Source organism: Maylandia zebra, linkage group LG6 (genome assembly GCF_041146795.1).
Source record: "Maylandia zebra isolate NMK-2024a linkage group LG6, Mzebra_GT3a, whole genome shotgun sequence".
NCBI lineage: Eukaryota > Metazoa > Chordata > Actinopteri > Cichliformes > Cichlidae > Maylandia > Maylandia zebra.
This window is the reverse complement of record NC_135172.1, coordinates 41310869-41324706: the sequence shown is the minus strand read 5'-3', so window position 1 is coordinate 41324706 and position 13838 is coordinate 41310869. Positions and strand designations below refer to the sequence as shown.

The 13838-nt window shown below is 42.7% G+C and overlaps 2 protein-coding genes across 5 annotated transcripts; one reads left to right on the top strand and one right to left on the bottom strand.

The window, feature by feature from the left end:
- Positions 1 to 1203: 1203 nt before the first annotated feature.
- Positions 1204 to 5572, bottom strand: LOC101465303 (group XIIB secretory phospholipase A2-like protein). The gene is made up of 4 exons (XM_004538746.6): positions 5218 to 5572; positions 3486 to 3574; positions 2034 to 2199; positions 1204 to 1899 (listed from the first exon to the last, which is right to left on the bottom strand). Exons 1-4 carry the CDS (start codon positions 5483 to 5485, stop codon positions 1781 to 1783), a joined length of 642 nt encoding a protein of 213 aa, XP_004538803.3. The 5' UTR covers positions 5486 to 5572; the 3' UTR covers positions 1204 to 1780.
- A 1189-nt stretch (positions 5573 to 6761) lies between these two features.
- LOC143419069 (uncharacterized) lies at positions 6762 to 13506 on the top strand. 4 transcript variants are annotated; one of them, XR_013099046.1, is made up of 11 exons: positions 6763 to 7104; positions 7182 to 7248; positions 7879 to 8169; positions 8399 to 8509; positions 8607 to 8722; positions 8825 to 8933; positions 9036 to 9172; positions 9471 to 10993; positions 11084 to 11165; positions 11278 to 11351; positions 12697 to 12760. XR_013099046.1 is itself a non-coding variant. In XM_076885252.1 (11 exons), exons 1-11 carry the CDS (start codon positions 7022 to 7024, stop codon positions 13015 to 13017), a joined length of 2925 nt encoding a protein of 974 aa, XP_076741367.1. In that variant the 5' UTR covers positions 6763 to 7021; the 3' UTR covers positions 13018 to 13506. The 4 variants fall into 4 exon arrangements, 3 of the variants coding, with proteins under 3 accessions (XP_076741368.1, XP_076741367.1, XP_076741369.1); XM_076885252.1 differs by having other exon boundaries at positions 11073 to 11165; positions 12697 to 13506; XM_076885254.1 differs by lacking the exon at positions 12697 to 12760 and having other exon boundaries at positions 11278 to 11412.
- The last annotated feature ends 332 nt before the right edge of the window (positions 13507 to 13838 follow it).

Sequence of the window (13838 nt, the reverse complement as noted above, 5' to 3'; positions counted from 1 at the left end):
ACAGACCTACAGCAGCTGCACAAACACACTGAGACATACAGAGGAGGGTTGGACCTCTGCGGTTAGTTGGCAAGGTGTTGGTGACTCTGGCTGTGTCCCAATTCAGGGTCTGCACGCTTGAAGTACGCATTTCAAGTGCGGTTACGTCACCGCCACGCGACGACGGCTGTCCCAATTCGAAGTGTGCTTCAAATGCATACTCCAAATGCGCCGTCGATTTCCCCAAATATCAAGCGTGGTCCGGTCCACGCTTCGTGGTCCCATATATCCCACAATTCACAGCGCGGCGGTGGGTGTGGATAATTTTGCCGCAAACAAAACATTTTTCTCCTTCATTTCTGTCAAACAAAGCTGTATGTAACGTGTCTCGCGGTTAGTATCATGGTTGCTAGGCAACCTGAACAGCGCGACGAAGCGTCCCATTTCACAAGCCTCTCACTTCCGCACTTCTCGTACTTATAGTACGCACCGTACGTAGTACGCGTAGTGCGCGTACTTCAAGCGTGCAGACCCTGAATTGGGACACAGCCTCTGACTCCTCTCTGTAGCTTCACATGGTCTGACAGCTTGTGGCTGAGTTCCTAAATAACATAAATTACAGCTGATGGTGGAAGGATCCTCAGGCTTTTTATGTAGCGCCACCTTCTGGTCTGTTTTTCACATTATGTTGAACATGTCTTTCATAAAGGAAGTAACCTGAGTCGTGTTCATGTTCGGGGAAGGTTTGAAACTTGAGTTACTTGGGAACTGGTTAACAAGTGGCCTGAGATGAAGAAAACATCACAAAATTCCAAGTCACCCACATTTTAAATAAAATTTAGAATACCGTTATAATCACAGCATTGTCGTGTTTGACCTGAAGTGTTTCAGCACACAAGACTTTATCAGCAAATTAAACAGATAAGATGAAAACTGAGATAAATGTGCTCTTTGTGTTAAAAGGACAAACTTGACACACTTGACGTCCATTATAGGTAATTAAAGACCCTCCGCACTGTGAGTGATAACGTAATTGCTTGATTACTAGTGTCTGTAATGTGATTGCATTGCTGTAATTTATCACTGCTCATGCAGAATCATATTACTGCCTGACCAAAAAATGTAATGTGATTACAGTGGCAAGTTACACCTAGCACTAATAGATGTGTGAAAACATCTGTCCAGTCCTTCAGTGTGCAAAGCAAATGATGGAACGACAAAAGGTTTAGTGTTTGTTTATCTTTGAAACTGTTTTTAATGCAAAAGAAATTCAGTTCACGTCAGTTCTATTTCTACAGTACCAATTCTCCACAACAGTCGCCTCAAGGCGCTTTATATTGTAGGTAAAGACCCGACAATGTTAGAAAGAAACTCCAACAATCGCATTAAAGCCTGTGAGCAAGCACTTGGTGACAGTGGGAAGGGAAAACTCCCTTTTAACAGGAAGAAACTTCACATACATACAGACAAAATTTCTCCTGTATTTTTATGGTTTTAACTAAGGGCTGACTTTGTCAGTAATGCGCCATCAAATAAAAGAAGGCAGCACACACTCAATGGCAGCTGTGTGCTGTGAACCAGTTACTGTCTCTGAAACTCCGTCATGTATCGTTAAAGACTGTTTTAAACCAACTCTACATGTACACAAATACAGTTTTCATGAGGAATTCAAAAAAGATAAAAGCAAGAACTTCCTAATAAATTACTCCACCTTTGCAACACCACAACTCAGAGCAAAATCACCTGGGAATGCGGTCGCTGCTGACACTGTTTTATAAACACAGAAGATCCAGTTGTTCATCTAAAGTTCGTCCTTCTCCTCTCCCGGGCAGTAGCATGCTGCCCTCTGGCTGTTCATGTACGGTCTGCAGCCTAAAGTCCACACTGTGTTGAAGAAGGTGTCTGCTACAGTCTCACATGCTGAGAAATAAGAAACAGGACAGCACAGGATCAACGGAAGCTGATGTACTCGGATTACAGTCAGAGATCAGTGATTAAAATATCACGAAGAAGAACATGACGGTGCATGAAAGGAAGGTTAAAATATTACTGACTTTCCACTTTGGACACGAAGCCGAGGCTCTTCTTGAGGTCCGAGCAGATGCTGTGGAGGCACCAGCGGAACTTGGAGTCGCAGCGATACTTGTTGGAGCCGCAGGTGTCGTAACACATATCCAGCTGATTGCAGCACTTAGTCATGGCAGGGATGCCCATGTCCATCTGACACACAGCAGGAAAGATCAATGTGTTTGTGTACAAGTGCATTATTAGCATTATTAGCTCCATCAGAAATAGGTTTGTTGTTTGTTCTGAGATCAGGTTTTATTTGGTTTTCATCGGACGAATTTTTACAGCTCTGCTGTCGCCTCTCTGTGTGGACTTTTTGTGTACTTTTTTATTACATAAACAAAGTAATATTTCTTTAGTAAACACCTCAGATGCTTTTAGATTGAGTGCCTTTATTAAAGGTGGAGTTCACCCTCTTTTTCCTCCAGTCTACTTGCATACACTCCTGTTTTTCCCAAGTTCTCCTGGATTTTAAAAGCATCTCCCACAGCCTCCTGCTTTGCTGTTCCTTCATGGAAACTCCACTAATTAATAGCTGTAATATACAGTCGGTGTTGGCATGTATGTAGTGCATATAATACTTTGCAGACAGAGCCTTCCTCCTGTCTTTACTGCTGTCACTTCATCACTTCACTTCTTTACTTAGAAGACACAGTAAAGATGTAGACTTTAGCAGACACCAATAAATAAATAATGCTGAACTGAGTGTCATGTGTTGCTTGTCAGATGCACAGTAGGAGTTGTTTTCTTGAGTAGAGCTGAGCAGACATTTAGCTCCCAGAATCAATAAAGTGTAAAAATCACAAGTCTCCTGTTTCCAGCTGTGCTGAAGTAACATAACAAGCTGGAAGCAATTTTTCATCAAAACGAGATTTCCTCCGAGCTGCACAAATGAACACAGCGTTGTAAAAGAACAGGGATAAGACAAAATATTAACTGTACACAGCTCAGTTATGGAAAGTCACATATTTTTGTTTTATTACCAATAATACCCAGAAACCTGCTCCTGGAGTTTGAAACCTAAACGTGTGCTCTTTTTAATTTAAGGTTTGCTCTCTTGCTGTTTGTTCATCTGTTTTGGTGCCTGCCCCACCGCGCGGAGCTCAATCCTAAGATATGTACGAGCAACACACTAACAATGTTTCTAAAATCATGTCCTGGTTACTGAAAACAATAAAATGTGTAGAAACAGAGCAGAGGCTTCTAATGTTCAAGATTCACAGAGAGACACATGAAGTCTAAAGAAGACGAAGCTCCAGCAGCTCTTGAAACTGGCTTACACTTTTTCTGATTAGAAGCAAATGCTCATTACTCTCTATGGGGCCTCGATTGTCCTCCACCCAAACTCTATAAGCGCCTTGTGAAGATGGATCCAGCTTTTCATAACAGTATTGATGATTTCCAAATAAATTTGCTCTAAACAGACAGAAGAGACCTACCCCTTCTGGAATAGGAAGACCGAAGAAGTAGGAGCTACATCCATTTGGTTCTGGCATCTGGTAGCCCGAACGAGGAACAGGAGCTTTACCTGAGGGAGAAATAGCAATTAATAAATAAATCAATTAAAATTAATTAAAATGTAGGTCATGTTTTGCAACAGGCCAGCAGGACTGTGCTGGGCTCTGTTTGATACCCCCGTGGATTTAAAATAGATCCATGTTTGCACATAGATGACATGTTGCACATCACTTGATGTTTGACCCAGTCAGCACATAAAACCTCTCCTATCAGAGTTCACAGTCCATTTCCAGGCTCAGATAACAACCGCGACAAATATCAGCGTGTACAAGACCTTTCTGAATAAATCCTATTAGCGCCGAGAGAAGGAGGTGATCAAGAAGTTATCAGGTGAGATAACTGACAGAGTGAGAGAGGAGGATCTGCAAAAGCTGTGCGTACATACTTACTAACTGGGCACATTTGTAATCAGCTGATTTGTGTTTATTAGAAATATCATAAGATGATTACTGGAATCATGATCGTATTCATAAAGGGTTCAGTTTTAGGGCATTCTTACAATTAAAAGAGCTGGCTGTTCAAAGGTGAAGAGCGGCTTTGTTCAAGCTTTAAATATTAAATGCTTCAAAAAAGGAGGCAGAGTTCGTTTAAGACCGTTGTCTACTTGCTCGAGACAGAGACTCTCCAACATGTAAGAACGTGGGGCGCCAGTCTGAAACAATCTCAGAGTAATGTACACAACATAAAATCTTGACGACTCAGATTATCATTAAAACATTCAGAGAATAAGGAGGGAAGGGGCAAAGCTGAACATCATCTGCTGTCTTCTTTGGGACAGAGCACGTTTGAAATGGACTGAGGCCAAGATAAAAACTCTTCTGTGGTCAGATTCATCAAAATGTGACATTATTTTTAGAAAACATGGATGCCGTGTCCTCCACACTATAGAGGACAGGACTGTCTGGTTTGTTCAGCCATCAGTGCTCAGTCCTAAAGCCTGCATCTCTGACGCTCAGGTGCATCAGTGGCTTTGGATCTGGCAGCTTGCACATCTGGAAATGCACCATGAATACTGAAAGGTATCGACAGGTTATAGAGAAACACATGCTTCCCCCATCAGGATGATGCCTTTTTCAGGGAAGGCCAAGCATATTTCAGCAAAACAACACTAAACCACAAGCTGTTCCAGCAGCATGGCTTCAGGTGCTGAACTGCTAACCTTTCTATGATTTGTTCCTGCCACCAAATTAACATGAACGTAACATTTTTCTCAAAATGTTGCATTTTGTCAGTTTAAAAATGTGTAACGTTCAGCGTCAAATGTTCTATTCTGAATATAATAGGAGTTTATGAGATTTACAAATCCTTCCATTCTCTTGTTATGTACACTTTACACAGCTTTTCAAACTTTTTCAGGATCGGGGATTTAATTTGCTGCTCGTCACAGACCGCAGATGAGGGATGACATCATACAGAGCCAGCAGTAGAAAAAAAGCTGCCTGAAACTGAATGTTTAGAGCAGCCTGAAGCGTTTTATCTTTACTGACCTCGTAATTTGAAACTCTGACCATTTCCAGTGCAGGTATCTAGCTTTGCTGTTTATCAATAATTTTATTTATGTATGCTTTTAATTATAAAGGCCCTACAATAATACAAACACACATGGCCTTATACCAGACTATGTTATACCACATGTTCACCTAGCAGACCTACCATATCTGCAGCGGTATTGGCACACTCCGTCACGTCCGCCCATGAACTCCAGCATGGAGTCAAAGTATCCGCCGACGGCCTCAAAGCTGTCGCGGAGGGTCCCTAGTCCCCAGTCCCCATCTTCATCCTCTCCCTGTGTGCTGTCAGCTGCTTGGCCCTGTGCAGGTGGTGCATTTGCTGGGTCTCCGGCCTCCTGACTGAGAGCGCTGTGGATGAACAGGCCCAGCAGGAGCAGCAGGACGGGAGCGAGAAGAGCCCAGCGGGTCATCCTGTGATACAGGCAGCTCAGTGTGAACAGAGAGTTCAGAGAGTGAGGGAGCGACACTCAGTGAGGTAATACTGAAACTGTCTGCGTGACCTGAACTTTAAACCTGACTCAGGGACGGCCTCATATGTGGAGGAACAAAGTCCGGCTTCTATCTCATCTTTTTAGCATATCTGAACTTGTGCTGTTCCTGTTGACGGATGACAAAGTGCGTTTGTTCAGTAGCTCACACAAGGTGATCCAATCACACACAAAGCAGACACATTGCATTGACAATCCAACACAATGGGCAGCACATTGAACACATTTTATAAGTGGTCAGAAACTTGTCAATAACTCATGAAAGAACAAAGTTACGTTGAAACCAAGCACACCATTGTTTTTCTTGTGACATTACCAATAAGTTTGATGTGTCACGTGGCCCTCTTCCTATTGAAAAAACAACAGTTGTATCCAAGATGGCCGACTTCTAAATGGTCACCACCCATCTTGAGGAGTTTGCCCCCTCACATATACTAATGTGCCACAAACAGGACTTTAACATCACCAACCATTCCCATGTTATTACGGTGTATCCATGTAAATGGCCCACCCTGTACATTGAGCTGGAGTTAATATTTTTGGCCAGGTGCTTTATGTGGCACAAGATCTGAGGTTAGGTGTGTGTACGTATTGGTTCAATGCTGTCTAAAGTACTGCTTTCTTTGATTCACCTGCATGATGATGTAAGCCCGCTTCTGTCTGGCACGCTCACATGCTGACAGTGTTAATTCAACTTTTAAACGTTAGGGCCAGTGTGCCACAACAACCACTTTTAAGCTGTCACCTCTGTCTGGTCTTTATGATGCTCAGCTCTTCTACATCCTTCCTGCTCTCTTGATTTCCCAACCTGCTGGACTCCTTGAACCTCTGAGACCAGGGTTGGACCAGTTAAACTGAATTGTCAACTATCTTACATACTTCATAACATCATGGTTTTAATAATGTATCTTACATTTTAAAAAAAAGTAACAAAGGTGGATAACTCAGATTGCACTGATTGTTTATTTCAGTATCACTCTGTGAGAGACAGTCTAACACACTTGGCTTGGTATTTTATATTACTGTCCGATCAAATATGGTAAATAACTTCAAAAAATGCGCTGTTATCAAGTGAGAATCCAAAAAGTTTCAGGGCTGTGCCATTACTGCAAGGTTTAACGCGAGACGATACAAATCTTCACCGCTAGGCGGCGACAAGCGTCCGTAGCGTTAACCCAATGACCCTGTCGTACGGAAGTGACGTGGAGTGACGTAAATATCGAACACGGAATTAAATGGTTTTGTTTTTTTTTTACACGGAATTAAATGTGAACGGCTGAATAACGTCCCGTCATGTACACAAGCGAAACCCCGATCGCTGGAGCGACCTCTGATAAAGTGATCCGCGTGACGGCGTAAAGTGAAAGACGTTTATTTCCTGTTTGTTTTTCGATATCGGACCTTTATAACTCCGGACCGAGCTCTGTACACACAGAGACGCACATTACTAGGAGTAAGATGGATTTTGCGAACCTGTTCTCGAGGCTCTCCGCTGTGGATGAAGGAGTGAAGAGTGCGGGTCAGCCTGCCGTCACGCAGCGGTACTTAATGAAAGTTTACCGGGGTTAGATCTGTTTTTATGGCCTCCTCTTCATCACTCACTCTCTCTGTTTGGCAGGAATGAGCCTGGGGGAGGTGGGAGAAAGAGGAAAACTCAGTGCGAGCTGTTTGGATCTCACAAAAAGGTGAGCTAACCTTGGCATTAAGGTTTGACATAACACATTAAAACAATATATTTTAGTTTGTCATAGTTTGAGTTCAACCCATCCTGTCTCTACGACAGCCAATCATAAGAGAGTTGCTTAAAAACAGGAGGGCCAGTGTCAGATAAGCGCTGTTTCTTTTAATGTATCATGATGTAGATGTGTTCGCTTCATCAATCGGTGACCTCCAGCTTCCACTGGTGGGTTTGGCATCAAAGTGTTGGGGGGTTAGTATCAAATGTGTGGTAGCTGGGATGAAAATGAGCTGCTCCTTCATGAGTAAGGGAAAGAGAAGACAGGAGATGAATTGGGGAAGCACTGGCAGTGATGCTGTAGACGCTCTGTTTTGGTGTGGGTAGTGCCTGAAGGAGTGGTGGAAAGGAGCTTCTTGAAGAGTGTCTGGTTTGCATGATCTCTCGCTGTTCAACAACATGCAGGATAAGGGAAGAGCTTGAAGAGTGCTATAATGTGAACATTTGGTGTAAAACTCTACCAACCTACCTGCTGTGGTGAGCCTTTGTGGCCAAGGAGCAGCCGGTAGCTGCTAATAAAATAAAATGTAGAACTTTTATTTTTTTTATATCAAATTTTTATGTGTTTATTTTTCTGCAGAAGCCGTGTGTCCAAGCCCAGGGACCCAGAACTCGAAGTAACGCCAAAGCTGATAACACAAAGGACAAAGTGTGTTTAATGCAGAACAGCGATGGTGAGCAAAGACTGAGCAAAGGCTTCAGTAACAGAGGCCGTCAATCTCAAAGGCAGAAACATCTGAAGAAGAAGGATGGACAGAAAGATCCATATCAGCACAAGGAGGGACGGAGAGGGAGATTTTCCCGTGGACAAGGAAGACCGATGTCTGGAAGAGGTGGGAGAGGCGGAAGAGGACATGAAAATGACATGATGGTAAGCAAGACTCCAGGATGGCTTTAATTACAAACGCCATCCACCATCAGCTGGTTAGAGCTGCAGCAGCTTGAGTTTATGATGGATTGGCTCGCCATTTCATGTCACGCCATCAGTACAAACAGATACTCGGATCCTTCGGCGTTAGTTGGAATATTTATTGAAGCGGACACATTAATTCAAGTAATCCTTCAGTGGAATCAAATTTAACTCGTCTCCTTTCTTTTAGGACTTTCAAGTGAAGCCAAGGTTCATGACTCAGGAGTTCAAGGACCAGAATGCGCTGTTGGTGGACGGGCGGTTACTTTGTCGACATTTTCTTTACGGACGATGCCTAAAGGCAGGTTGCATCACAGCTGGTTATTTAACTTTACCCGAATCTCTTTTTTCAGACTGCAAAAATGAAAAATGTGCTTTCTTTCCTTTCCTGGATACAGGCTGAGAGTTGCCAGCTGGAGCATATTCAGGGTTACAACGATCTCATCAAAGAAGTCTGTAAATTTTACATCCAAGGCTTCTGCACAAAAGGGGAGAGCTGTCCGTACATGCACAATATCCTTTGATATACTGTTGTAAGCTGCCACAAACACATCTCGTTAACCAAATGAAAGCGGAGGTTGTTGGCTGTCTTGTATTTCCTATACCAAGCTGCACAGTCTTTTCCTTGCAAGTTTTTCCATAGAAAAGGAAAATGCTATCAAGGAGAAGACTGCAAGTTTTCTCACGAGCCGCTTACTGACGTCACAGGAAAACTGTTGGATGAGGTGTGCATGGAGAAGTCAGGCATGAAAATGGTCTCAAAATGTTTTGCATGCATTGCTTTGTGCTGAAATCAAATGTAAATGCTTTGCTTCTTTTCACTGCAGTTATTAAAATGGCAACGTGACCTCTCTGAGCTTGCAAAAAAAGCTGAGCATGAGCCTCCGGGACAGCCGGCGAGCAAAGAGGAGGCAGGAATGACAGAAACAAAGGGGACCCCCAATGTTTTCATGGACCCGCTCAGGTATGCACCTCTGAATTTAAACATGTCCTCATCCTCACGTGCAGTAAGTGTAATTGAAGGATTAGTTCATGAATATGAGACCGACGACACAGAAGATGGGCTTTTATGTGCAGGCATAGACTGTACATAAAAGATGGATTACATTTCTCTGGACTACAGAGCAGCAAACATTAATCTGAACACGACTCGCTGCTGTATTCTAAGAGGAACTTAAGTTGTTACGATGCTTTTAGCCTTTAACAGGAATTTTTCTGATAATCCATGCACGTTACCTTCACTGGACATTTTTATTTTTCAGGCCTAACTTTTACCGCAGCGCAGATGCAGCTACAGCTACAGAAGGGGAACCCTCAGTACACCAGATACAAGAAATGGCCACAGTTACAGATGAAGCTGTTCTTCGGTGTGCAGCAGACACCGCCCGACCTCACAGCCCTTCATCAACCAGCAGTAACTGCCCGGAGCCAGTTTGTTATTCAGTGGAAGCCATGCTTGGACCTCAGCTGTACAGGTCTTTCCCTAGCTTCTATAATACTCCTGAAAGCAAAGAATCTACTACCCCTTCTGCCGCAGAGACCACCACCGAGGCCACTTTAGGCTCCACGACACAAAAGGAAGTTCCCTATTCTGTTGATGCTGTCCTCAGGTCCTTAAAATCAGTGGAAAATTACACCCTTGGTCAAAGACTCACTGCTTCAAGTGTAAAAACTGAGGAAATCCAGGATCCTCTCTTAAGTTCACAACATCAAGTACAAAAAGTCTCACTGAGTATCAAACATGAGCCAAACAAACCCTTCAAGAAAATGTACAAGAGCCTGTCTTCCCTACAAGTGCACGACAGCCTGATTTCTAGCTCTGATCTTATTCTTTCCTCTGGTACTCAGCAATGTGGAGCTATACCAGAGTCCCTGAAATCTGCTGAAATGGCTTTTCATGAAGTTAAACTGGAGCGTTTGCATCCTCCTGTTATAGATGAAGATAATCCTGCATCTTCCAAAAGCAAATCGGACATGAATGAAAGCTCACAGCTTCCTACAGATAACACCCGTCCTCCTAAACATCTCTCGGGTATTTCTCCCTCTTCAGGCGTCTCAGAGTTTAAAAGCAGAACTTCTGCTCCTGTTGAACCTGCAGATGGCTCCATTAAGACGAGTGACTCTGCAAACATTGCCGTTCACCATTTTGCAGCAAAGCAGCTTGCTGAGATCCCTCGGTACCAAAGAAAGACCAAATCTGTCTTCCAACCCGGTACACAGAAACGCTGTTCTGCTAAAATGTCACCGGAGTGCAGCGGGGAGACTCCAACTCTATCCGATTGTTCAGCTGGACGTAAAAAGACTCAGAAAATCCCCTTCAGTTGCCTTTTTAAAAACCCAATCGCTGAGAGCGTGACACCGACACCTGACCCAGTGAGAGCCTCACAGCCTGCACATTTCACCAGCAAAGAAGGACATTTAAAAACTGAAGTCAAACCTGAGAAAACCTCTGCTGCTTCCTTCCTCAGCCTTTTTGCAAACCCCCTCTCTGAGACTTTGAGTTTGCCTCCCTGCAGTCAGGCGTCAGCTGAAAGTCCTTTTCAAAGCGTTTCTAATGTAGAGTTGGCTCCTTCGTGCCAGGTCCAAACTGATGTTAAACAAAGTCCTGATAGTTGCTCCACAACCTCTGAAGCTGAGCCTGATCCTGTGAAGCAGCCAGCAGATCCAGCTTGCAGCATCGTGCAGGATTCAATCAAGGAGACTTCCTCCAGTCCAGCTCCGGGTGGTCCGAATCCATCTGAAACTCCGGCACAGCAGCAACTGCCTCACGTCTCATCGCCCACAAGTAAGGATGCGCTCAACACGTACAAAAATGTCTAATGTCCATTTGTGTGTCTGAAATGTGCTCTTAACGTCTGCCATAGGGGCGCCTAAGGATTCAGTCCTGAAATCCCTGTTTGTGAGCCTGAGCCCATACCAGGAGGATGGAGAGCAGCGGGGCGGCATTCAGATCAGTGGTGCGCCGTTTATTCACGCCCCCTAAAAACATTAAATACTTTAAATAAAATTTTAGTGGAATGAAACAGAAATCTGTTTTTTTTTTTTTTTTTTTTTTTTTTTTAATTTCAGAACTAGAAATGAGCAACAAAGGTCGCGTCGGGCACACTTTTGGAAAACAACAGCACGAAGAAAAGAAGCATCGGGTACGTGAGTGCATGTTTAACATAAAACAGTTTAGGTTTAGGCCACGCCCCCAAACTGAGCAGAAAGAAGAAGAAGAAGCAGAAAGAATCTGCTGTTTTCAAAGAATCAGGATCAGTTCAAACTGTACTTCTTTATCTGCAAGACTGTTAGTGTGGAAGAGAAGTAAGATAAGATAAGATAAGATAACCTTTATTAGTCCCACACGTGGGAAATTTGTTTTGTCACAGCAGGAAGTGGACAGTGCAAAAGTTATGAGGCAAAAATTAGAATACAATAAGAATAAATACAGTACACAACTGTACAGAATAGAATAAAATAAAATACTATATACAGTAGAATAAAATAAAATAAATATACAATAAGATAAAAATAGAATACAAATACTATATACAACTGAGTAAAAATACAACGATGACAGAAAGGATTATTGCACTTAGTATTATTGCACATGTATGGATGTGTGTGCTTGATCAGTTAAAGTCTTTATTATGGAGTCTGACAGCAGTGGGGAGGAAAGACCTGCGAAATCTCTCCGTCCCACACCGTGGGTGCCGCAGTCTCCCACTGAAGGAGCTGCTCAGTGCTGTCACAGTCTGCTGCATGGGGTGGGAGACGTTGTCCATCAGGGATGACAGCTTAGCCGCCGTTCTCCTGTCACTCACCACCTCCACTGGGTCCAGAGATGCTCTCTTCAGCCTCATCAGCCTCCACAGGCAGTAATTCTTTACATCGACAAGGTTCCCGAGAGTTCTTCAAAAGTTTTAAAGCCTGAAAAATCAACAAAATTAAGAGCATAAAATGACTTAAATTTCCCATAAATTTGATGAAAGACTATATTTTTGAGACTGGTAGGAAGAAAATACAGCTTTTAACTTAAGTTTTGTTACTGCTCACATTTATTGTCTGTTTATTTTCAGTGGTGATTGTACACATTTATCTATTTTAAGATTTAGGTACGTATGCATTAAGCTAATCGAATAATTGGAGAGAAAAATACAAAATAAAAATGTGACAAATTGGTCACAATGGGCTGGCATGGCTGCAGGGCCAACTGTTCAAAATCCAAAAAGGTTTCACCTTTCATATTATTGTTCATCGGCAGTCAAATATAATACTGCATTTCAGCATTGTTTGGTTAGTATTTAGTTAGTATTTTTCAAATGGTGAGGGGCCCTGTTTGGAGTTGGTAGTTACTGCTGTAAAAAAGCAGTTTGGCCTCTGAAGTCTGTTTATTTCAGCGGTTTAGTGTTCGTGTGAGAGTTTTTACACAGACACTGATCAGAGATGATTTACACCTGAATATTGTGAGTTTTTCTATTTATTTCTTTGTGCTCTGCTCCTCAGACGTCCAGCAGTCGGCCCACCGTGAAGGCGTCTGCACGCTCAACAGATGACCAGCTTTCTTTTCAAACTCCTCAGAACTCCTCAGAGGTAACAGCAGGGCCGACCCTCAGCAGTCCAGGTGTGACCGAACCTCAGGTTAGAAACTCTGGCACGTACAAGCTGCCACTGGAACCAGCAACACCGGAGATCAACCACCACACCGACCCGAGAGAGATGCACTGCTCTAGGAAAGAAAAGAGGGGGCGTGGGAGGGTGGGGGTGACTCCACTGAAGGACCTTTTTAAGACTCTGGACAGCGCTGTTTTCCACCTGGGACGTTAACGTTGGGTTTCCTCTGTTAGATGCAATCATAGCGAAAATCATACTAGTGATGGGACTGTGAGTGTGCACTAAACCTGCACGTTTGCTTGTTCATCCATGCATCACCAAAGTTTTGACTAAATCACATCGGTGCATCAAACCAGATTACCAGTGTTTGCACAGTCCTGTCAGTCTTTTGGGTTTTTTTTGAAAATGACACTAAAACTGACACTTTTTTCCTGCAGTGTTTTTTTTATTTTTTGCTTTGTGATCAGTCGCGTAACTGTGTTCAGCATCTGACACATTTAAGTAAATCCTGTGTTTTAACAGGCTCATTGTGTGTTATTGTTGTGTGACTTAAATTTAGCTCACTGTAGAGATTTTTTTATTAAAAACGTGTTTATTTTAATTAAATAACCCCAAACACTCATTTGTGCCTCAAACGTTTTGGTAAAGGTGTAAAATCTTCTACTTTGATACTGTAAGTAAACTTTATGCATATATTCCAAATTGTCTGATGTTTAGCATTTGTTGTTTCCATTTTCAGTGAATATTTGCCAGTTTTTTTAAAAGTTTTTTTCTCAAATAAAATGTTGACAGCATTAGTTCAGGTCATGATTCAGGAAGCGTAAAAAAGAGATGAACATCTATGCAACTAAGTGCATAGTTAAATGAAAAAACATACATAAAACACGTGTTCATATGGGTATTCTTGGTGGAAGACATTTTTTTCCCTTCTGGAGGATTCTTCATTCAATCCTAACGATGCAGGTAAAATAAATAAAATGAAGCTCATTAATCTTTAAACCCAGCTTGTCATCCAGTACTGAAGATAGCCAAGT

What these genes read in the sequence shown, in the direction of transcription:
- LOC143419069 (XM_076885252.1), top strand. Translation starts at nt 7,022, where the DNA reads ATGGATTTTGCGAACCTGTTCTCGAGGCTCTCCGCTGTGGATGAAGGA. An exon ending in GACATGAAAATGACATGATG is followed by an intron (nt 8,170 to 8,398) that starts GTAAGCAAGACT and finishes CCTTTCTTTTAG; the next exon opens with GACTTTCAAGTGAAGCCAAG. An exon ending in AGCTGTCCGTACATGCACAA is followed by an intron (nt 8,723 to 8,824) that starts TATCCTTTGATA and finishes CCAAGCTGCACA; the next exon opens with GTCTTTTCCTTGCAAGTTTT.
- LOC101465303 (XM_004538746.6), bottom strand. Translation starts at nt 5,485, where the DNA reads ATGACCCGCTGGGCTCTTCTCGCTCCCGTCCTGCTGCTCCTGCTGGGC. An exon ending in GTCTTCCTATTCCAGAAGGG is followed by an intron (nt 2,200 to 3,485) that starts GTAGGTCTCTTC and finishes GCTGTGTGTCAG; the next exon opens with ATGGACATGGGCATCCCTGC. An exon ending in CTTCGTGTCCAAAGTGGAAA is followed by an intron (nt 1,900 to 2,033) that starts GTCAGTAATATT and finishes CTTATTTCTCAG; the next exon opens with CATGTGAGACTGTAGCAGAC.